Source organism: Podarcis bocagei (assembly GCF_964188305.1).
Source record: "Podarcis bocagei genome assembly, chromosome: 5".
In the NCBI taxonomy this organism is placed as follows: domain Eukaryota; kingdom Metazoa; phylum Chordata; class Lepidosauria; order Squamata; family Lacertidae; genus Podarcis; species Podarcis bocagei.
In genome coordinates, this window is record NC_138129.1 from 21052405 (window position 1) to 21076193 (window position 23789).

General features: G+C 46.8%; 1 protein-coding gene across 4 annotated transcripts in view; it reads right to left on the reverse strand.

Moving 5' to 3' along the window:
• Nucleotides 1-16665, reverse strand: part of SLC9A8 (solute carrier family 9 member A8) — a 58405-nt gene extending 41740 nt beyond the window's left edge. For 2 of the 4 annotated variants that reach the window (XM_081196272.1, XM_081196270.1), the window contains exons 1-3: nucleotides 16619-16665; nucleotides 4168-4346; nucleotides 66-146 (exon numbers count right to left, since the gene is read on the reverse strand). In XM_081196272.1, coding sequence (XP_081052398.1) covers nucleotides 66-146; nucleotides 4168-4346; nucleotides 16619-16650 — 292 coding nt within the window. In that variant the 5' untranslated portion in view covers nucleotides 16651-16665. Of the gene's footprint in view, nucleotides 1-65; nucleotides 147-4167; nucleotides 4347-15933; nucleotides 16092-16466; nucleotides 16594-16618 lie in introns of those variants that run through there. The other 2 variants (XM_081196271.1, XM_081196273.1) reach the window with 2 other exon arrangements.
• Between the last annotated feature and the right edge of the window lie 7124 nt (nucleotides 16666-23789).

Sequence of the window (23789 nt, forward strand, 5' to 3'; positions counted from 1 at the left end):
TATCTGAACAATTAATAAGTACACAAGAATACAGTTCCTTTTCCCCATTGTTATGAGGTACTCACCTAAAGAAACAACAGCAACACTCTCTGGCATGAAATGCAGCCTGAATCTTATCAATAAATGCACCAATATGATGCAGATACCTGGCAGGGAAACAAAACAACATTTAGGTACAGGATGAACAGCAGCTACACAGCACAATTCAAACAAATTGTATGATTCCCTTTGGAAATTAAAAAAAAATGCAAAGCCAAAGAAAGATGTAGTAGCGATGGAGTTGAGAAATATCAAATATTGCCAGAACAGGGACAAGTGCATTAAAAAATGAAATAGTAGGTTTTACAGTGTTGTGCGGGTTTTTTATTTTTAAGAAAATCTCCTTCAGTATCCCCCAGGTGGATAGAATCATTCTTGATTACTTGATTACAAAAAACCATGCATGACAGTGCACCTGCGTAACAGGGCTTTCGAGACTCAAGTGCCCTAAAAAGTCCTGATCCTAAACACACTGGCACAAATCTTAAGATAAATGAAGAAGCTTACAGAAGGCACATTTCTCTTCTCCTCTTGCAGCCACCTGTGTGCCCCCAAAAGCCTCACTGGAGAGTCAGGAGAGCTCCACTAAACAATTTGGAATAAGGTGAGGGAGCTCTTTGGGGAGATGGGAAAAGGAAATATTCCTTCTATGAACTTCCTGCAGTTAACTTTTCTTAGGAGCCAGCCCGACTTTGGCCAATTATCTTCATCTCACATTGCTTAGGAAGACATCCCGACTCTCCCAAGATTGGTGACTGCAGGGGAATCAGGGGGTAGAAAACTTTCCTTTCCACTGTCTTCTGTAAAATAACTTACCTTAGGATGCCAGCTGTTTACATGGCCATTAATCCAATGGATTTCAGTAGAACTTACCTTACAGGTAAAACATACTCAGATATTAAACTGATAAGAACAGATGCAACACTTGATCTTAGCCAAAAGGCCAAGAACCTCTTGATACTATCCCTATCAGTGCCGCAGAAGTGCCATTGCTGTGGTGGACTGTCCAAATCTGGTATCTGGCATTTACAAACTGGACAAGGGCAACTGGCCCACTAGTGCATTGGTCTGCAAATGGTAGTTCAGGACCCATAACCAGGTCACAGGTAGATGGATAGAAACAAAGCATTAAAAATGGCTCCCCAAATACAGATTTGGGCTGAAAGGGGTCCCAGGGCTGAAAATATTGAAGACTACTACTCTGATAAGTGGGGTACATGGGAGTGCTCAGATCCGTTCCCCCAAATCTCTCAGTTGTGATTTGGAGCAGTTATTAGGAGGAGCAGTCTTGTCAGAGCAGAACAAGAGGCTCTTGCTGCTTCCTAACGTCTTCATACCTCAGTGCAAATGAAAGTCTCTCTGCTAGTCCCTCTGTCCACTTCAAGGGGATTCTGTGAAGAGCAGAAGGCTGGTGGCAACCATAAAAAAAATGGCTGGCTAATCCACCAAGCCAGCCTTTGCGGACTCCCCAGCCCACGTGTTTATTTTGTGCCAGCTAGTTATAGTTCTGTTGTTACGGTTGTAGTAGCTGGACAGTTAATGGCACAAAACCACTACTTGGGGTAGGGGTGGGTAGTAGCAGGTAGATGGCACTCGCAGTACTGGCTGCTTCCAGGACAGTTTTTAATACAGTCCAGATCTTAGTTTATATTAGTATATTTTGCTAGAAAAGGGAGGGAAAGAATCTTCCATCACTCCAAAGCAACCTTTTAAATTCTTTGTGATGTTTAGACTTTGAGTTGCATTATCTTCTGCCCTTTCCTTTGGCTTGGAACTTTCATTTTTATGACTACTTAAACATCAAGTTAGCCTTGGATGCAAGGCAGATGCCGGTTTCCTCTAAAGACAAAGGGCTGTTTTGCACAAACAAGGAATGTTCGTTTATTTGGAATAAAAACTATCTCAATTTTATTGCCTTCTTTTGCTTTGCTTAAAGTCTCTTGGCACTTTTCTCGTAGGATCTGCCTCCCTGTGCTTATACAAAATGTCTACGGTATTGCAAACAAGCCTGCACTTTCTCACACAAAGTGAATATTCTTATTACAGCAGACGTCTAAAAATCACAGAAAACTGTCCAACGTTTGTGTTTTTCTGGAGAGGACATGCACACACACGCACACTTGCAATTAATAAAGAACAACCTGAAGTTGACATGGCTCTGTTTCAGAGTAGCATTCCCGGCAGAATGCACACACCAAGTGCCAACCTTTCCCAGTCTCCAGCCAGCACACAAGGTGGAGCGCACAGGACCATCTCCACAGGTACGCTATGTAAGAACACAAGAGTCCTGAAGAATCAGCTCATCTAGTCCAACATCCCGGCCAACAAGGTAACTCCAGGAAGCTCACAAGCAAAGTACGAAGGCAGCAGTCCCTGACGCCCCAATATTCCCACCAAGTGACAGGTGTTTAGCAGGAAACTACCTTTGCGCACGGGAGCTGCATAAAGCAGGGGTGGGGAACGTCTGTCCCATGGGCTAAATGTGGCCTTGCAACTCCTCTGTCTGTGGCCGGGTGTCCACACACTTATCAGCAAGGGTCTTCAAAGGCAACCCTTGCCCTAAGAGATCACAACTCAGTGGCAGAACACATGGTGTGCATGCAGAAAGCCCCACATTCAGCCCTTTCTATCTCTAGTTAAAAAGATCAGGTAGCAGGTGTTGTGCTCAAGTTCAGCCAGATACCCTAGAGCAGTGTTCCCCAACCTTGGGCCTCCAGCTGTTTTTGGACTACAACTCCCATAATCCCTAGCTAGCAAGACCAGTGGTCAGGGATGATGGGAACTGTAGTCCAAAAACAGCTGGAGGCCCAAGGTTGGGGAACACTGCCCTAGAGAACCATTGCCAAAGTAGGCAATACTAGGTGTGATGGATGGCCTATGGCAGGTTCCTCTAGCCTAGTACAAATATGTTATCACCATCAACACAGAAAGATACATGACTTTGGAGAGCGGAAAATGCCAGTTGGGCAATACTATCTCAATCTATTGCAATTAAATTTGCCAAACGCCTTCTGCATGCCCTGCAGATGTTGCAGGACTCCAACTCTCATTAGCCCTACCAGCAGGGCCAATGATCAGCGACACTGGGAGATGTAGTCCAGCAACATCTGGAGGGCCTTGGGTTCTCTTTTCCCTGCTTTAGGGCAGCAGCATCTTGTCCAGCCCTCCCACTCCCTTCTGCTTAGCACAAACCTGAAGAAGAGCTCTCCAGAACTCAAAAGATTTGCTCACTACTTTGTGAGACATTTGTTGGTGCTAACAGAGCTATTCTTCTTCTGCGATGGCATGAATACTAGTGAACAAATGACTGTGGGCCCTGCAGTACCCAGAAAAGCATGACAGCGAGGATGCAATGGAAGCAGCAAAGTGTGTCTTCTTCACTGCCACTGAGCAGGCTCAATAATGAGCATTCACTGTCATTCCATCCCAGTCTTCTGGAGTTTTCCTCACATGAATTCAAGCAGAATCCCAGTTTGTTTCATTGCTGTCAACACTGGTATATACCAACAAGTCTCCCACCAAGTGGGATAGGGGCATCCATATATTCTACAGATCAACCAGGGCTTCAGCAATACAGCCAGTCATATTATCTGGAAAAATTTCCCAAAGCCATTTGGAAACTAAATCTATCAGCCTCTGAGGGCAGATCATCCTAACAGGTCCCTAATATCTCATGGGCTTGTGTAAATACAACAATCCACATAGAGAATCGCCCAGTTCATATGCACTAAATAAGCATGCAAACAAAAACCATGCAAAAACTCAAAGGAACAAAAAAGTTTACTAATGCTCCACACTGAAATAAAGCTAGTGATTGGGACGGGGAGGAGAAAAGAAAGTACTATGGGATATTTTCTCAACTATTATTTGACTTCAGACCCTCAGAAGCAGACTAGTTTGCTTGTTTTCTAAGGATCAGAAACATAATACCAGGGACCAATTCTTGACTGGAATAGCAAACATGGAAATGAATTCTAAGTGAGGGTGGCCTGTGAACAGTGAAACAGGGGACTTGGGTAACAGAGATGTTTAGGCTACCCATGTTCCTATGTTTCCACTCGTCCACCTGCATTTGCTCCGGCGAGCAGCCAAGAGTAACTGATCAGAAAGTCTTGGATGCACATTCACCTAATACAAGAAGACTAAAGAATATAGTCATGCCGCTTGACTGCTCCTCTTGTTGAGCTTGCACCCCAGTTTGCACTGGAAGAATAGGCTTGGCAGGTGTAGGAAGCACCAGCTTCGTGGTGAGCGCCAGCGTGGTGTGGAGGGTGGCATTGAGCACTTCGTGGGTAGCGTTTGAGAACCTGTAAGATAAAATACACCCAGGTCAGACTGAGGAGACACTCAGCTGGTTTTCCTCCAGCAGGAATCATTACTGAATGACTCACTGAAAGCTAAAAACTCATTTTCAAGTTATGCTTTCAGTTCAGCCATCCTTGATATAATAAACATGGCAAAATGGTGTTAATCCTGGTCCACATACTGAACTACCTACACACAGCTGCATGCACTAAAAACAAGGTTAGGAACATGCGATGTTGCCTAAGACCACAGGCCAGTATTCTTCAACCATGAGTCCACCATATGTTGCCGGGCTGCGACTTCTATCATCCTGGACCACTGGCACAGCTGGATCAGATTTGTAGTCCAGTAACACCCAAGGAGCCAAGGTTGAAGAACACTGATATAGACCAGGCATAGGCAAACTCTGCCCTCCAGATGTTTTGGGACTACAACTCCCATCATCCCTGGCTAACAGGACCAGTGGTCAGGGATGATGGGAGTTGTAGTCCCAAAGCATCTGGCGGGCCAAGTTTGCCTATGCCTGATATAGACAATTTGTCGATTTAGTCCATTGCTGAAGTTTCAGAGGAGGAGCAGACCTCCGAGTTTTCAGGAAAAGGTCATTCCCCGTCTGCTGCAGACACCTGAACCTTTTAACTGGACATGCCAGAGACTGAACCTGGGATGTTATACATGCAAAGCACTATCTCTGAATTACTCTCACCCCCACCAATGATTTAGTACACAGTAAATGTTCACTGGATAAAGTTTTTCCCCCCGTTATCCCCCCCCCAAAAAAATTGTGAAAATGTGGGCACCTGTCAGAGACTCTAGTGTCCTGCACTTCTGCTCTGAATGAACATGTGTCAGATGCCACAATAGAGTATTCAGTAAGAAGCTACACTGAAATTAAGTGCTCATTAAGTACATGTTCCTATATACGTTTATGTTGCCTCGGGTATGTGAGGTGACATGTTTTGCTGCTTTAAATTTTCTGCTGTGCAGCACTGAGCCTGCCTAGACAAAAAACAAATTAAAGATGCCAAAGGAAGATGGGGTGTGTGGGTGTGGGTGTTTGTGGGTGTTTTAAAGGGCTCTCTGCTCATGAAAAGTCAGCAGCTTTCAAGGATTGGCTAGTGTTCCCTGCGGGATCAGGTCCCTTTGGACAAAGAGGAGGAGGAGCTGGATCTTCACAGGAGTGGGGAGGTGATTTGGGGAAAGCTGCTGATGGAGATAGAATGTATTTCAGCAAGGTATATGGTCAGTGCTAGAAAGGCAGCCACAAAAGGAGGTACCGTATTTTTCGCCCTATAAGACGCACCGGCCCATAGGACGCACCTAGTTTTCAGGGGGGGAAATCAAGGAAAAAAATATGATTTTCCCCCCGCAGCTCTGGGAGCAGCGGACAGGCTGCACGCAGCCTGTGCGCTACTCCAAGACCTTCTCCCTGCTTTTGCGGGAGGTGGCGGAATTCCCCCACCTCCCGCAAAAGCCCACAGGAGCCCCACTTGACTCCTGTGAGCTTTTCGACTAGGAGGGAGAAGGGACTGATTCGGCCAGTCAGTCCCTTCTCCCTCCTTGGGGAAAAGCCCCCAAGAGCGGTGCGCTCTTTAAAGGGTGCACGGCTCCTGCAGGCTTTTCTAGGAGGTGGGGGAATTCCCCCCCCTCGTAGAAAAGCCAGCAGAAGCCGCGGAGCCCCTTTAAAGAGCGCGGCTTTTGCCTGCTTTTGCGGGAGGTGGGGGAATTTCCCCATCTCCCGCAAAAGCCCAAAGGAGGGTTGGAGAGTAGCGGCAAGGCGTCGCGCGCCTTCCCGCTGCCCCCCATCCTCTGGGGCTGGCGATGGGGGAAGCGCTGCTTTCCCCACCGCCAGCCTCAAACCCGGGTTGGAGAGCAGCGGCAAGGCGTCGCGCGCCTTCCTGCTGCCCCCCATCCTCTGGGGCTGGCGATGGGGGAAGCGCTGCTTTCCCCACCGCCAGCCTCAAACCCGGGTTGGAGAGCAGCGGCAAGGCGTCGCGCGCCTTCCTGCTGCCCCCCATCCTCTGGGGCTGGCGATGGGGGAAGCGCTGCTTTCCCCACCGCCAGCCTCAAACCCGGGTTGGAGAGCAGCGGCAAGGCGTCGCGCGCCTTCCTGCTGCCCCCCATCCTCTGGGGCTGGCGATGGGGGAAGCGCTGCTTTCCCCACCGCCAGCCTCAAACCCGGGTTGGAGAGCAGTGGCAAGGCGTCGCGCGCCTTCCTGCTGCCCCCCATCCTCTGGGGCTGGCGATGGGGGAAGCGCTGCTTTCCCCACCGCCAGCCTCAAACCCGGGTTGGAGAGCAGCGGCAAGGCGTCGCGCGCCTTCCTGCTGCCCCCCATCCTCTGGGGCTGGCGATGGGGGAAGCGCTGCTTTCCCCACCGCCAGCCTCAAACCCGGGTTGGAGAGCAGCGGCAAGGCGTCGCGCGCCTTCCTGCTGCCCCCCATCCTCTGGGGCTGGCGATGGGGGAAGCGCTGCTTTCCCCACCGCCAGCCTCAAACCCGGGTTGGAGAGCAGCGGCAAGGCGTCGCGCGCCTTCCTGCTGCCCCCCATCCTCTGGGGCTGGCGATGGGGGAAGCGCTGCTTTCCTCCACCGCCAGCCTCAAACAGCAGACTCTCCTGGCTTCAGCGGAAGCAACGCGAAGCCTCCGGAGCGCAGGCTTCGGAGGCTTCGTGTTGCTATCGCTGAAGCCAAGGAGTCTGCATTCGCCCCATAAGACGCACCCACATTTCCCCTTCATTTTTGGAGGGGAAAAAGTGCGTCTTATAGGGCGAAAAATACGGTAAGTGCAAGAAGAAAAGGAGTTAGCAGGGTTTGTGAAAGTGAGATATCAGGAAAGGGCCAGCTGAGGCAAGATGCAAAGCAAAACATAACAAGAACAGGCAAAAGCCAGGAGAGAGGCTACCGTAAATGCTTTGCTGCACAGAGCAAAGGCTGCCAAGAGGAAGTTTATACAGGGACAAAAAAGGGCATTCACAAATTAAAGAGGGGAGTGGTGGAACTGGGCAAAGAGCCAGCAGAAGTAGCTGGGCCCCAGGAGGCCTGTGATTTTCCAGAGATTCAGTGCCTTATGGAGCAACGCTTAAGCCCAACTGCACAAGGTCCAGCAACTGAGGACCATGACAGCATTTAGGGAGGAAAAGGAGGAAGGACATTAAAAAACACAAAAAAAACCTGTGTCTGAGGTTATATCTGCCAGCCTTGGATGAAAATCTTCCCCATGTGATGCAAAAAAGACCCCACCCACAATTTGCAGAAAGCAGGATACAGCAGAAAGCAAGCAGGAGTATTGGTGGTAGGGATGTCCCAGAATGCTTCAATTACATGGCAGTATTGTGATGAATGAGCAGCTATGCGCCTTGCTTGGCACCCTTGTTCTACTTCTTTGAGAGGGAAGAGACAACCACGTTGATCCTTGGACTTAAACCTCGTAAGAGAGGGTAGATGCCTTAGGGTACCTTCATGCAACTAGTATCTTAAACAGCTCAGGACCACAATACCTCAAAGACCGCCTCTCCCCGTATAAACTAGCTCAGACTCTGCGATCATCCTCTAAGGCCCTTCTTTGTGTTCCTCCCCCATGGGAGGACAGGAGGCTGGCAACATAAGAACGAGAACCATGAGAACGGGCCTTTTCTGGAATGGCTGCCTGCTTGTGAAATGCCTCCCCAAGGATGGTTATCTGGCATCTTCATTACACATCTTTAGGTGCCAGGCAAAAGCCTTCCTCTTCAACCAGGCCTTTGGCTGATTAACAGTCTTTGTCCTTTTGTGAAAGGGGGGAGGTTATTGGCTTGTTTTGTTTTTATTATGTACTCTGTGGTTTTCTTCTGTATTTTTATGCTGTGAACTGCCCTGAGATCTTTGGATGAAGGGCAATATAAAAAATTAAGAAATGAAATCAATCAATCAATCTCTAAGCGCGCTGAGCATGTCAGAGGCCTTCTCAAGTGTGAGTTAAAAGCAGCTAGGCCAGGCATGTCCAAAGTCCGTTTCGGGGGCCTAATCCGGCCCCTGTGGCAGTTTATTTCCTGGGGTAAAATCCTAAAAAAAAAAACCTCAACAACTTCAACCCTAAAAAAAGCTCAGCATCTTCAGCTGGCCCTTTGGCTGGCCCTCACGGCCCTTCACTTCATCAAATCTGGCCCTCTTTGAAAAAAGTTTGGACACCACTGAGCTAGGCCAAGTTGGTGAGAAATTGAGAATGTGACAGTCTTGGATGATGAGGCAGGCAGGGGTGCGGATGTGGATCATGAGCTTTGTGATAATGATGACTGGGAGGGGAGAGTGGTCTTGTGCTACCTAAACAACACAGAAAGATCCCAAGGGAACCTGAAGGAAGCAGAAGATAAAGGGGAGTGAGAAGACTTATACGAGTTCTTGCCAAGATGGAAATAATGGGCAATTATTGCTAGACACAATGGGCTCCTCAAAACATCCTTTTTATGCTACATCAATGTTGTTTTGTGTTTATGATGGTATTGGGGAGGTTATATATGATTCCTCTTTCAATACAGCTTTAGGCCAGCAAATGTTTTGGGGTGGACATTCTGCTTTGTTTCCAATCAGTGCATGCTCCATACTTTCCTGTTGAAATCCTGTAACTTTTTGTTCCACTTTTATTGCACTATAGTACAATAATGCCCCTCCAAATGGCAATCACATAACCTTGTGGAATTATTGCAGAACAAGCAATAAAGTGGAATGGTTTGTGGACAGTCCAGTGTAAAGCTATCACTAATGCAATATTATTAAATCGGTGGCATGTTGCAGAATATACCTGCAAAAACCCATCACTCTGAAGGGGGAAAATACATGTTGAATTATTATGGTGCAGTTATATATTCAAGTATTCAACAAGACAGGAGTATTTGGTATATTGTCATGGACATGGCAAAAACAAATAGTAGCACATGATGACAAATGGACTCTAGCATTAGGTACTGGATTAAAAGAAGACATGGACTGCAGGATATCATAAGCTTTTATCTATAAAAGGTAAAAATAACTGGGACCTACAATAAAATGTTGCAGTACATTTCTCATTACCACCTATCCAACAGTTAATCAGCATTCTGTGCCCACTGCAGTGGAGTAGGGATGGGCAAAGGGAAAAATGAATTTATTTCACAACAGGAATTATGGTGTCATATCTTGAGCCACTATATGCAAAACCTCAGCATGTCACAAGCTTTTCTCAAGAGAGAAACCCACCAAATAAGCTAAGGAAACAAAGAAGTAGGTTTAGATTGCACAGCATGATTGCCTAAGAGTTAAACTGCCACTTTTAGTATAAAAAATGCCCAAGTCTTTTTTTTGGGGGGAGGTATTTTTAAAATATAGTTTGTGCTTCTGCAAGCTTGGGGAGGCATTCCCCAAAGCCTGCTGATACCTCCTTTTATGTGTTTAGTGCTGTTTGAGTAATATAAGGGCCCATGCTCAAAGGAGGATACCTGGTAAAGGTAAAGGACCCCTGACAGTTAAGTCCAGTCGCGAACGACTCTGGGGTTGCGGCGCTCATCTCACTTTATTGGCTGAGGGAGCTGATGTTTGTCCGCAGACAGTCACGTGACCAGCATGTCTAAGCCGCTTCTGGCAAAACCAGAGCAGCACACAGAAACGCCGCTTACCTTCCTGCCGGAGCAGTATCTATTTATCTACTTGCACTGGTGTGCTTTCAAACTGCTAGGTTGGCAGGAGCTGGGACAGAGCAACGGGAGCTCACCCTGTTCGAACCGCCGACCTTCCAATCGGCAAGCCCTAGGCTCAGTGGTTTAGACCACAGTGCCACCCGCCTCCCTGAGGATACCTGACTCATGTTTAAATGTTTTTGACTCTTTTGATACTGTTTGTATTGCTTTTGTTTTGTATTGTCTGCTGCCCTGGGCTTCTTTGGGAAGAAAGTCAGGATAAACATAAGAGTGAGAAAATAAAATAAACCATAAATAATAAGCAAAGAAAGCTGCTGTTCCCTTTTTTATTATCTCTACAGTTTGAAAGCCGGCTTCTGAAGACTGGGAACTCTGGCCTACTCCTGCTGTTTCAGGCTATTTTGCTGTATTTACAAAGAATGTGCATGTTTAATAAAATACATTTAGTGCTGTTTTTTGAAGAATACTAATAAAAGATGACCCACTTCAAAATGCTGCAGTGAGGTGCTGCTGTTCAGATTCCAGCCGCTCTGTTCCATTTCTCCTTCCCCACTACTGCTTTTCCGGGCCATTTTACCCCCAATAGTCAGTCAGAATACCTAAAACTCACTGGGGTATCTTGGAGGTTCCACTCCTTTATAATTTCTCTTCCTTTAAAAGAAATGTACTTCAGCTCACTTTGGGGTTCCTCCAAACCCTCTTGTAGTGCTGCTTTGGCTACTTAAGCAAGAATATTCACAATCTGAACATCAAAAAAAAGAGGAAATGATATAAAAATGCAATGTCACTAAGCAATGGCTCAACAGTGACTGTAAAACTAAGGGATCAATCTTAGAGGAAGAGACACCAGGATGAGTGGCGTTAGGACAGAGTAAAAAATGTACAATAGAGGATCAAATTTATGTTGGAAATGTTCAGATACAGAGGGCTCCTTAATTCACATGTGGTGGCAATGCAAATTTATGGGGGAAATATGGGAAATTATATATAACAAACTAAAAAAGATGCTTAAGTGCCCCCAAAACCCAGAAGCATTCCTGTTAGCAATAGTAGGCGAGGAAATACCAAATGAAGTTTAAAACTTATTTCTTTATGCAGCCGCAAGAATACTGTACGCAAAAATGTGGAACGAGAAGGCTATCCCAACAAAGAATCAATGGCTGCTTAAACTAATAGAATATGTCGAACCAGCAAGTATGATGGCCAAAATAAGAAAGATAGATGGAAAGATAGTGACAAGCGAGTGGGAACAATTTGAAGGGTATTTAAAATGAAGTGGTGCTAAGATAAATCTACAAGCAGGGATAAATCTGTGATCAGCAGCAGGCAAAATAAAGGATCATGAATGGAAGGAGAAAAGAATAGATAACCCATGGAGATGTAGCAAACTAATGAATCTGTAATAGGATGTCAATGAAAGATAGGTTTGGAAGTCTGTATTAGATCTGATAGGATGGAAAAAGGTATGCATAATGTATGCTGGAAAATGTATAACTAAAAATAAATTTAAAAAACTGATCTCACACAAGACTTCTCTGAGGTTTGCAAGCAGAGCCCTGAGGCATCCCTAGGCCCACATTCAAAAAAAATTGAGAATGATTTATGGTGCCCACATCACATCAGGTGAAGCATTATTCTGGCAGCTTGGTGAAGCTTTGCTGGAGTGGTGGGGGACGGGCACATGCTGAGGGTGGCATGTGGGGCAGGGAGAATCTTCCAAAGCTTGGCATACATTCAAATCCTACATTTGTACCTTTCTGCTAAACTATCAAGCCTCTAATCTGCCACCGCCTCCTTTTTTCCTGCCCAAACTCATATGCCAACCTGCCATATGCCAACAAACTCTTATGAGATGTCCACACTTTCCCGAAAGATTCTTAGTAATGGCTTTGCTCGCCCCTCCAGCCACAACCTGAAGGACACAACTTTGGGGTGATGGTGCTCTGGTCCCTTTCTTTTTCTATACTTAAGTAAATTGTATCATTTATATAAAATCCTTACTGCTGTTTGGTATTTGACAGCTATTTACCTAAGTTCTTTGCTGTGAATACCTTCAGAGACTCTTAATAAAAGAATATTACAGACCATATTTTAAAAATAAAAGTTATATTTTCTTTTTCTTTCTTAAACTTGCACATTACATGCAAAGGAACCTCTAATGTAAAAATGAGAGAGAGGGGATAGAGTGGATTTCTGGACTATGCCGCCTTAATTTACTGATCCAGTTTGCTGAGCCATGGCTGAAAAAGAAGTACTATTTGTGAATGTGGCACAGGTGGGACAGGTGGCACAGGTGGGACCAAAGAGGGGTGATAGGATGGATCCTATGCCTGTTTAATTTAGTCACATGATATGGCAACCCAGCACCCAGTTAAGCCAGAAACCCAGTCAAGCCAACAAAGAGTGGAGTAAACTCAAACACTATTTTATAGGCTTGTTTTCCATCTGTCAGACTTAGGCCAGCTCAGCCAGCAACAGCCCTGCTCCTGAATGGAGCTTGGATCTGGTGTACAGTGGTACCTCTGGTTACGTACTTAATTCGTTCTGGAGGTCTGTTCTTAAGCTGAAACTGTTCTTATTCTGAGGTGCACTTTCGCTAATAGGGACTCCTGCTGTGATTTCCGTTCACATCCTGGGGCAAAGTTCACAACCAGGAGCAGCTACTTCGGGGTTAGCGGAGCTCGTAACCTGAAGTGTTCATAACCAGAGGTACCACTGTACTTTATGCCGGCTCAATTTATACCACCAGCTGTATATAGGATTGTTCCCTTAACCACTTCTTTGTGAAACCGTTGTGAAGTGCATCAGCATGTGAACTAGGTCCACAGGTAGTTGTCCCTCATCCTAACTAACCTCAAAAACCTCTAGCAAAAGGTATGTCAAAATAAAGAATTTCAAGTGGGGAGCAGCAATATTTTGCTGGGGGGTGGGGAGAGAAGGAAAAACAAGTCAACTTGCTATCCCCCTTCACTTTTCTTACAGCTACTTGGCACAAGATGTACTGGTGACCATCAGCTTGGATTACTTTTAAAGATTACACAAATTAACGGAGGACAAGCTATCAAGCCACAATGGCTATGCTCTTTCTCTAATGTTGAAGGCAGTACACCTCTGACTATTACTTGCTAGGAATCACTGTGAGTAGAGGATGTGGGATTATAATGAGACTTTGGACTGATCCACCAGGGCTTTTCTTATGTTTTGATAGGTTCTCTGGCTCCACATTCCTACAGTCAGGAGCCAGTTCTCCCTGTAAATGTGTTGGGCCATCCTGCAATTTACGTAATGTGCCCATCCCTTTGAGCAGATGATTTGATTAAATAGGAAGGAAGGAAGCAAACATCCTCTCCCTTCCAGTCTACGATAGCCCCAAACCAATTCTAGGGGTTTTGCTGAGGCTGAAAAGAAGTATACAGCAAGGCAGTAATAGCTCTTTTTCAGCCTAGCAACTTGGCAAGTACTGCCTACTGGTAGACATGCCATGTGCTGATCATCTTCAGGGGCTGCAGCTGACTGCATGCAGCACAACCAACTCTGATTTCTAAAATTCTGTAGGTGGTTTGATTTGTTGGGAAGGGAGAAGTGGCAGGCATCCACACTTAATTATCTCGCTTAATCACCCCAATTCTCACTTACTTGCAAATCTTAGCTGAAAGCAAATTGCTGACTGGCAGTGGTTAGCCAGGTATATGATTTGCACCCACCCTGAGATACTAAGCCAGTGTTTCCCAACCGGTGTTCCGCGGCACACTAGTGTGCCGCGAGACGTTACCTGGTGTGCCGCGGGAAAAATTAAAAAATTCGAAAGATAGCTTCATATCCGGAGAGGCGGCCTTCAGGCGAGTTTTAATTTTAATTTTCCTTCTCCCACTTAATGCCCCACGCTCGCCCGAGCAGCTTGCAGTCCTCGGTAACCACGGCGACCCGAGGGAGGGGAGGGAACAGGGAAGTCGAGGGCGGCGGTGAGCCGCGATGACGTCAGTGGGCCGCGCCGCCTCGCCCTGGCACGGTGTGAGAGCCCCGGCTAGTGGCGCGAGCTTCGGAATAAGTGGGATCCGCGTGCGCGAGACCGAGATCGTGGGTAAGGAGCTCAGCCCTGGGCAGGAGGAAGCGGGGCCGCGCGTGCGGGCCACATCCCCACAGAGAGCGAGCCTCCCCCGGCCCACCACTCCGGGCAGGTCCACTCGCATGAGGGGGCGGCGATGGCGACGGCCGGCAGCTTGCCTGCAATGCCATCCCTCGAGCAGGCGAGGAGCCCGGAGGCTACCAGATGCGAGTCCTCTTTCCCACCCTGCTCGGGAGTCCAGAGCACTTGGTCGCATTCAGGATCTAGAGTGGGGAAGCGGGGCTTGTGTCTGGGCTGGACACATTGGGCTGCCTGTGCCGCTAGACCTGCAGGGAGAAATCAGGGTGGGAGTCACGACCGTGAGGCAGGGCTGCCAAGTGTGGCAGAAGAGGACACGGCCGTCGCACCTGTCCTTAGGTAGGAGCTTCTTCCGTGTCGACCTGCTGCCCTAAAGTCTTGGCATTTTTCTTGGCTTTTTGGCGGTTGGCACAGAAGGAAGGCAAGGGGGAGGGGAAAAAATTGAAACTTACACTTTCGTGCGTCCCTCCCGGCGTGACGCTGTGCGCTGACGTCACGGGGCTGTAATGGTGGTGTGCCTCGAGATTTTTTTCATGAAACAAGTGTGCCTTTGCCCAAAAAAGGTTGGGAAACACTGTACTAAGCTATTATAGAAAAGAACTCCAGATAAATCAATGCACAGGAGGAAGTGAAGAAACATGTCCTTGATTGTGGATCAGCTTATCTGGCATAAATGATTTGATTTCTCAAATGACATGTACCAGCATCTGAAACTTGAGCAGGTAATACCCCCAGGGCCCCTATATGCTGACACAGGTGTGTATTCACATGCAACACTTAAAAGCACTTTTATGAGCTATTTGTGTGCAAGCATTCAGGTTGTCAGCAGAAGAATAAAAGGCATCTCTTAAATGCATGGGAGCATACTGCCCAAGGTAGATTTTACATTTGGACAACAGATAATGGGAGAGGAGGACTTTGTATGCTGCCGTAAATTCCAAATGATGGGCTAGCAATCTAACGTTGATTTATTTTACATTTTTATCTCCAAGGTGCTCAATGTGGCATGTACAATTCTGTAAAGTAGACTAGGCTGATACTATAAATGGCTGATACTATAAACTGGTTCAGACATAACCCCAGGCCAAGCCATGTTTTCACACAAATAAGCAGGTTCCTGGAGTCAAAATCCAGGCCCTGCTCCTCCTCTGGTTCTACTGCTGCTGATCTACTCAGGACTACTCAGGACTAAACCATGACGTGGCTTAGGTATGTCTGAAGCTTGCCTTGTTGTTTGTCTCACTCCAGACAAATCACAAGCTGTAACCAAAGGCAGTTCTCAGCATACTATGCATGGTTTGTCTGAGAGATAGAAATCATAAGCCTGAGTTCAGGATGCAACACTATGCCAAACCATGGTTTAGCCTTGCATAGCGTGGCAGCAGAATGTCCAGCAGCCACAATCTTCACCCTGGTAACCCACATGAGTTCACACCAAACCACAGCATCCACACTTCTGTTTCTGCCATAATTTCTAGGCATAGGTCAGCACTTTGTAGGCACGGGTGCAAATGGTGGTTCTGTTTTTGTCCTATTGCTTTCCTCATAATAAAAAACTGAGGATGACAGTTTCCTCCCATTCTGTGGTATGGAGCAGGTTTTCTCACGCACCGAGTCAAAAAACAAAACAAAAAAGCACTCAAATTACGGCTCTTTAAAGCTGGCCCGTGTCTAGAAACACAGCACAAAAGGAAGTCTGGATGAGCCCTGAGGTTTCCTAGAGAAAGTGGAGAGTCAAGAAAAGAAACCCACTCTGACCCCATGCCTACAAGCTGTGCCTAGAAACTGCGGCACGAACCTCAGTCCGGATGATCCCCCAGTTACGGCAAATGGCCTATGTGTGAACTGGGCCAGGGATTGGCCCCAGGTCACCCAATGTATTTTTCAGAGCAAGGATTTGAACCCTGGCTTCCTGGCTTGTAGTCCAACATCCTCATTCTAACTGGCAACGAGGCTGGTTCAGGAAAGGGCTGAGGCAGACGAAAACAAGGGTGCGAACCGCACGTCCCCCGGGGCGTGGATTTTGGCCCCAAGGCGCTCTGCACATGCTCAGAGGCGCGTGCCCCTGGGGCGAGCAGGTCCATGAGGGCACCCGCTGAGGGGCGGGGCAGCGCCTGCCGTGGCTCTTTTCCCCCTCTGCCCCGTTCAGCGCCTGCCTGGCCGGGCCCGGCCTCGCCTTCCCACGTTCCCTCTCGCCCGCATCGCCCTGGCAACCGGGGCCTCCATTCCTCCCGCCTCAGGCCTGCCGGGGATTTCCCCGCGGACGCGCCTGCCAGCCCCTCTCACGGGGCGCGCTTTCCCCCTCCCCCTCCGCAAGGAGAACCCACTCACTCCATTTCCGCCATTTCCTCGCTTTCTTCTCCCTCCCGGATCTTAACTGGGGAGGGAAAACTATTACCTCACTGCACACCCCCACCCTCACCCCGCCACCATAGAGAGCCGGGGCTAAACCGGCCGCGGCACACTTCCGGGTTCTCGCTTACGCCTCTCCGGGCTTCGGACGAGGCGTTTCCATGGCAAAAGGGCGGGGTGAGTATCGAGCGAGTGAGGCGCGCGGGTTTCCTGGCAGTGGCGTCACCGGCGCGTGATCGGCGCTCGACGTCACAGCCGCCCTTCCGAAACGTGTCGCCCTGTTCCGCTGCGCTGGGAAAGGATGTCGAGAGAAGGAGTTGCATGTGGATTCCCAGGAATGGGTGACGCGGACATTCCTCGTCCCGCCCTAGTCCCTTCTCCTTTCGTATCGCTTCTGTTCAGCTTATCAGCTGGGACTGCGATCCCCTAAAAATATATATTAAAAAATTCCGGGCTACGCCCACGACTGCGTTGCATACATGCAGTACATACAATACATTTTTCATGATAGGAAAAAGTAGCCCTTTCCATCTTCGTCAGAATGACTTATGACACATGACTGCCCTCTTGAGAAGTAGAGCACAGCCACCCTAAAGGAGTCAAAAAATGGCACCCTCTCCCCATCAACCCATACATCTTTTCCAAAGGCATTCAAATTATTTTGGGGCATGAGGCGATAAAATATCTCAAGGGCCTCATCTAAGGACCTCATGCTTCCCTGACAGTGAAAAAAATTCATTAATAATAAGTACAATCGCTAAACAGCATTGACCATGATATCCTGAAGCAGCTGTCTGAGGGAGGCATGTCACTAGCTGGATCACTGTCTTAGGTTGCATTTAGCCATGTATCTGTACTTCCTAGGTACCTGTTGTACCTTGTAACCTGTGCCTTGCCTGCTGTGCACCAATCAGATTTATGCCTTTGGCTGAAACAGAGCTGGGAATTTGAGTTCTTTGCCCAGCAGTGAGAGCCAGGAAGACCCTCGCAAACCTAGTAAGATGCCCAGGCTTCACAGCCCTGCTCTCTCTCTCTCTCTCTGATGACTGAACAAGTAATAGTTGGATATGGTGGTTATTCTGTATTTTGAAAAGTGGTTTGCAATGGAGCCTGTGGCTTGTCAGGGCCCCCTTCTTCATGCTAAAGAAGACATTGCTTCACTCCGTGTGGTTTTGTGGTGATGTGCTTGAGACGTGACTTTCTCACAGGTTTTGCTAGCAGCAAAAATTTGGTAGGTTAGTAGAGCTGATTCTGGGACATAGGTCTCGCTGGTAACTTCCGCTCTCCTTGTATGTAGAAGCATATTGGATATTTCCTCATTTTTCAAAACCCACGCTGCAGGTATTTGATCAGCCGGGCATAAATTTTTATTTGATGGTAGCAAACTACAGAAAAAGCAGGAGATTCTTTTGGGTGTTTCTGTAAGTTTCTAATGAGCCTGGTTATAGGACATTTGATTTGAACCTTGTTGGATCGAAAGACTTAACAGGATGCATTTTCAAAAGTGGTGAGCATCCATATTTTTAGGCGCAGGCTAAGGAAGTTGCATGTGCTGTCTGTGTCCCAGAGCTCTTGTTAACCCCCTTTACAAGGGAAAGTCTTTGCATGCAAGATGCTGGTTTTCAAGCATGTCACCACAAAGTGTGAAGGAACAGCTTTCTGGAATGAACAGGAAGCCTGACAAGCCACAAACAAAACCCAACATGGCCTTCTTTAAAAGCTATAGAATAAAAGACTCATCGGTTTTTTGTAAATGATATACAAGGCTTCTATCCTGCATTTAGTTGCAGTAAGCCCCGCTTTTATATAACAGGAGTTACTTCTGGGTAGACAGGTATAGGATTGTGCCTTTACAGGTTGCTCTGAGGAGCTCACTACATGCTAGTCCAGAGAGATGTAACTGAGCCCTGGTACTACCTTGGGAGGGGGGAATTTAAAGCAGGGAAGTAGAAAGAGAGGAAAGTGTAAGGCAGCCCCTCCCACCCCCTTCACTCTAAATTTCCACCTCCTGAAACGGCATTTCATTTTAAAGAACTGAGGTTGGGTGACATACATTTGCTTGTGATGTACATTATATAGCTGGTCTCCTGTAGGACAGAGGTGGTCAATTTCGTGCCCTCCAGATATCGTTAGACTACAACTCCCAACATCCCCAATGTTCTCACTCCAACTTCTGCCCTTCTTGCACAGACAAAACCAGCATCATGGGAACTGTTCTCGTGTAGTACAATCCCCTGCCTTGAGATGGTGTGAATTTTCCAGCTACGTGGGTGGGAACAACTGCATATCTCTTTTCCATCCATTCAGCAACCTCCCTTCAGGTATCACGCCAATCAGGTCAGAGAAAGTCACATAAGTTCCCAAATGACTTGAATATTCTACTGAACAGGATAATCCTCTAGACTAGTTTAAGGAGCCATAGCTCAGTGGTAGAACATTGGTTTTGCATACATGATGTCTCAGGTTCAGTTTACATCATCTCCAGGTAGGGCTGCCGGTCAGTGTAGACAACCTGGTTTTGGACGACAATTCCCATCATCACTGACCCTTGGGCCTGCTAGCTAGGGATGCTAGGGATGATGGGAGTTGTAGTCCAGAAACTGCTGGAGACCCCATTTGGGCAACCCTGGTGTAGACAATACTGAGCAAGGTGGTCTGACTTGTTATGAGGCAGGTTACTATGTTCCTGTGAGATTGTAACCAGCCAGTTCTGAGTGGAGGCACACTTAGGTTTGCAGATTTGTGGTGGTCCTAGACCCTCCTTTGTTTTTTTGGGCCCAAGAGACTTTGAGAGTGGAGAATGCTTTTCATTAACTTTGGCTGCTATACCAGCTGCAACCTCATCTGAACCAAGAGTCTGGCTGTGTAACAGCCTCTCAAGATAAGTGCAGTGAGTTCTATATGTGGTTGGCCCTGGGGAGGAAAACAGATGCCGCAATCTGTTCAGGATGCAGGAGACAGAGTTGACTGGCACTGCTGATTCAAATGCCATCTCACCGATCTTAAAAGACCTCCACTGGATGCCTGTTTCTTTTCCTGATCCAATTTGAAGTGTTGGTGCTTACGTTGAATGCAGGGTTGCCATGTGCCATACTTTACACTGACCTCTCTTTTGAAGTCCTCCGTTTGGAGGTGTTCTCTGTTTAAAGGGGCCGCCCAGTCCAAATCTGGTTTAAAGGTAAGGAACCCTACGAAGGGAGAGGCCTTGACGTTGCCTATCAACAGCTAAGTCAGTGAGAAAGGAAGCAAATCCCCAATGCCAGTGAAGTTAACTCTTTATTCAAGGAAACAGAATACAACTCAGCCTAGTGGTCTCAGTAACCCTTCCCAGTAGGTCTCACCCATATGGAACAGTTGCCAGGATGGAAGGTCCCTGCCTTCTGCCAGCTTTAAGGCCCCCTCCAGGACCTTTCCCAAGCAGTCTCAAACTGTGCCTGCGCACCTCTGCCCTGTGTTCTGCCCTCCTCATTATCCTGTGCAGTCTTGGCGACCGGCGGGGGGGGGGGATGAGCTTTTTGCAGCAGGAGGGGGAGACTCCCTGGATTCTTCAGCAGTCTTTTGACACACACACACACACACACACACACACACACACACACACACACACCCCACTTCAGCCTTAGAATCTGAACTCTTCCCTGTCACAGGCTCTTCCTGCTCACTAAACTCTGCTGCCCCTTCAGCTTCCAACACCTCCTCCTGCCAATCTCTCCCCTCTGACCACTCCTCTGTCTCCCACCACCAGTCCCCTGGTTCTGAGCCTTCCTCCTCTGGGGTTTCCCTTGGGGCTTCCCTAGCTGGTGCCTCTAACCACTCCTCTTCATCCTGCCAGTTCTTGACAGGTGATGTGTTGTTGTTTAGTCGTGTCCGACTCTTCGTGACCCCATGGACCAGAGCACGCCAGGCACTTCTGTCTTCCACTGCCTCCCGCAGTTTGGTCAAACTCATGCTGGTAGCTTTGAAAACACTGTCCAGCCATCTCGTCCTCTGTCGTCCCCTTCTCCTTGTGCCCTCCACCTTTCCCAACATCAGGGTCTTTTCCAGGGAGTCTTCTCTTCTCATGAGGTGGCCAAAGTATTGGAGCCTCAGCTTCAGGATCTGCCCTTCCAGTGAGCACTCAGGGCTGATTTCCTTAAGAATGGATAGCTTTCATCTTGCAGTCCAGTCCATGGGACTCTCAAGAGTCTCCTCCAACACCATAATGCAAAAGCATCAATTCTTCAGCGATCAGCCTTCTTTATGGTCCAGCTCTCACTTCCATACATCACTACTGGGAAAACCATAGCTTTAACTATATGGACCTTTGCTGGCAAGGTGATGTCTCTGCTTTTTAAGATGCTGTCTTGGAGCTATATGTGTATTGGAGCTATATTTAAATTATAGTAACTATTTTTAAATTTGCGGCTATACATATTTGTGTCATTTTTTTGGGGGGGGGGGAATGTAAAGCCTCTTTATTGGCAATCCATAAGTGGCCACCCTACCTTAAAGCCCTAAATGGCACAGGACCCAAATATTTGAAAGCGATCTCCTCCCCTTCCAGCCTTCTTGCTAAAATCATCAACCAGTGTTTGTCTCCAAATACCACCTTCGTCTGCAAGAGGGGGGGGGGGCTTTGTCAGGAATGGTGTCCAAGCTATGGAATCCCCCCCACCCCCAGAGATACATGTGGCACAAACTTTGCCATGTTTCAAGCACCAGGCAAACGAGAGAAAAATCATGCTGGCATTTAAAAACATTTCTACTCCATTGTATTTTGAAACCTTCTGGCTATTAATGACTCTTTTCACCTACTCTTTGTGGTTTTGTTTTTTTGTTTTTGTACTCTTTGTGGTTTTACCCATGGGGCAGTATTCCAGAAACTCATACCATCAGCGTTAAGGACTTATGACTGTACAATGGAAATTCGTCCCCAACAACCGTGCAGAGCAGGAGTTCACACTTGTTGGCGGGTGGGAATAAAGAATTGCTTATTATAGGTGGGGGGGAGGAGATGAGGGGGAAAGTTCCATTGTGCAAGTGGAAATCTTAGCACCAACAGAACAAGAATGTTGGATGCCACCCTGTATCACTTTTGCAAGTGCACCTTTGACATAATTGATAAAAGACTATAACTGAGATAACAGGATGAATAAAATATCCAAGCACACTGCTGAAGAGGGTGGGCTCGCATCACAGAGGAATGGCATGGTTTTTTGGGGGGGAAGTGGGGGCAGAGAAAGAAAGAGAGGCAGGGATGCACAGGAAATCTGACATTTTTAAATGGTTTTTGCTGGTTAAGTCGTGCAAAGGAAGAGAACCCAAAACTTATTTTTGCTTGCACTAGAGAAGAATGCAAATAGAGCCAACCTGGTAATAGTGTATCAGCCAAACTCTTCACAGCCCACACGCTGCTGTGGCACAAAAGGGTTTTTTTTCTTTTTCAAAAAGAGCCATCTGCAAAGCTTTCATTTGTGGTTGTCTGCTTTCATGGTTAATAAGCATCTGTTAGTAAATGTTGGCTTGACTCCTTCCTTGAATGTGCACAGGAATTTTATTATTGTTTGAGACTCTTCCCCCCCCCCCATCTCACCCAAACTGATACAGCACTAAATTATCCTGTGTTTAGCCTTAATTGCTGGATGTTACAGGGCAGTCTAAACATTATCTGTCATGATATAGTTGGAATCAATACAACAGATGTCCAGAAAAATGTGTAATGTTGTAAGTCTACGTATAGATATGTGTATGTGTTGTTAATACATGTATCTATTTAAAGACATAAGCTTTAGAGATGGAATATAGCTCCAAACAACACAGATGCATATGTCTGGATACTACGAGGTCACTGTATTTCTTCAAAGAAAGTTCTTCCCCTGCAAAAACAAAGTAATAGCTGTTATATTCTTTGTCTTAAATGAGTTGGGAATAGGCACTTATTTTCTTAACCCATAGTCCAAGAGTGGAAATTAAAATTAAAATAACTCACAGCCTTTTTTTAAAAAAAGTTGCGGATAGATGCTTGGTTTTGCAATTCGAGTTGCAAAACCAATGAGTATTCAACGAGTTGCCTTGCTAGTGGGAAGTAACCAAATGAAATCTAGATTTTTGCTACAATTTGTTTTGGGTACAGTATGTCTCAAACTGTAAACTGCTTGCACTTCTTATTGGGATAGTATTTCAGTAGTATTTTCTGTGACGCTGATGACTGATGTTATGGAACAGGAAACAAAGAGTAGAAAAAATGGACAATTTTATATAAACAGTTTAGAGTTTTATTTTAATTATTAAACTGTATATGAAGCTTGCTAAATAAATGGATATTCTCTCCCAATGGAGGAAGTGGAATCCCCCAAAGATCAGTAAAGGTAAAGGAACCCCTGACCGTTAGGTCCAGTCATGGATGACTCTGGGGCTGCAGCGCTCATCTCGCTTTATTGGCCAAGGGAGCCAGCGTACAACTTCCGGGTCATGTGGCCAACATGACTAGACCGCTTCTGGTGAACCAGAGCAGCGCATGGAAACGCCGTTTACCTTCCTTCCGGAGCAGTACCTATTTATCTACTTGCACTTTGACACGCTTTCAAACTGCTAGGCTGGCAGGAGCAAGGACCGAGCAATGGGAGCTCACCCCGTCACGGGGATTCGAACCGCCGACCTTCTGATCGGCAAGTCCTAGGCTCTGTGGTTTAACCGACAGTGCCACCTGCATCCCCCAAAGATCAGTACAGGGGCTTTAAAAAATCCCCACTTGTTCATAAATGACTGTTGGGATGATCAGTGTGGTAGCCACATTGACTGATGGCACCAAATTGTTCAGGGCTGTTAAAAATAAAAAGGGATTGTGAGTAGGATCTCTCCAAACTGGGTGAACAGGCATTAAAGTGGCAAATGAGATCCAGTGCAAACTAGTGCAAAATGATGCACATTGCGCCAAAACATCCTAACTTACATAGCAATATTTAAGTACCTTAATGACCAGTTACCAAAATTTTAGTTTGCATATGTTTTTGTTCATAATTTGCTTTCCATATTTTTGACCATATTTTGTTTTCCATGCTTATTCAGAAGTAAGTTGCGCCAAGTTCAGTGGGACTTGCTCCCAAATAAGTATGCATAAGATTGCCTATTTGCCAACATTTTGGTGACCAAGGCAGGACTGCTGCTTTTATGCACCATTCCGCACTGAAAAGGGCTTTCCCCAGAATTCCATACATTGCATTCTGTAATTACTGTACCTTCCTTGCACTGGCTGCTGAAACAGGATGTGTTAACTAAGCATAACCATTTACTTTAGCTTAGGAATGTTTAATCTCATAATAG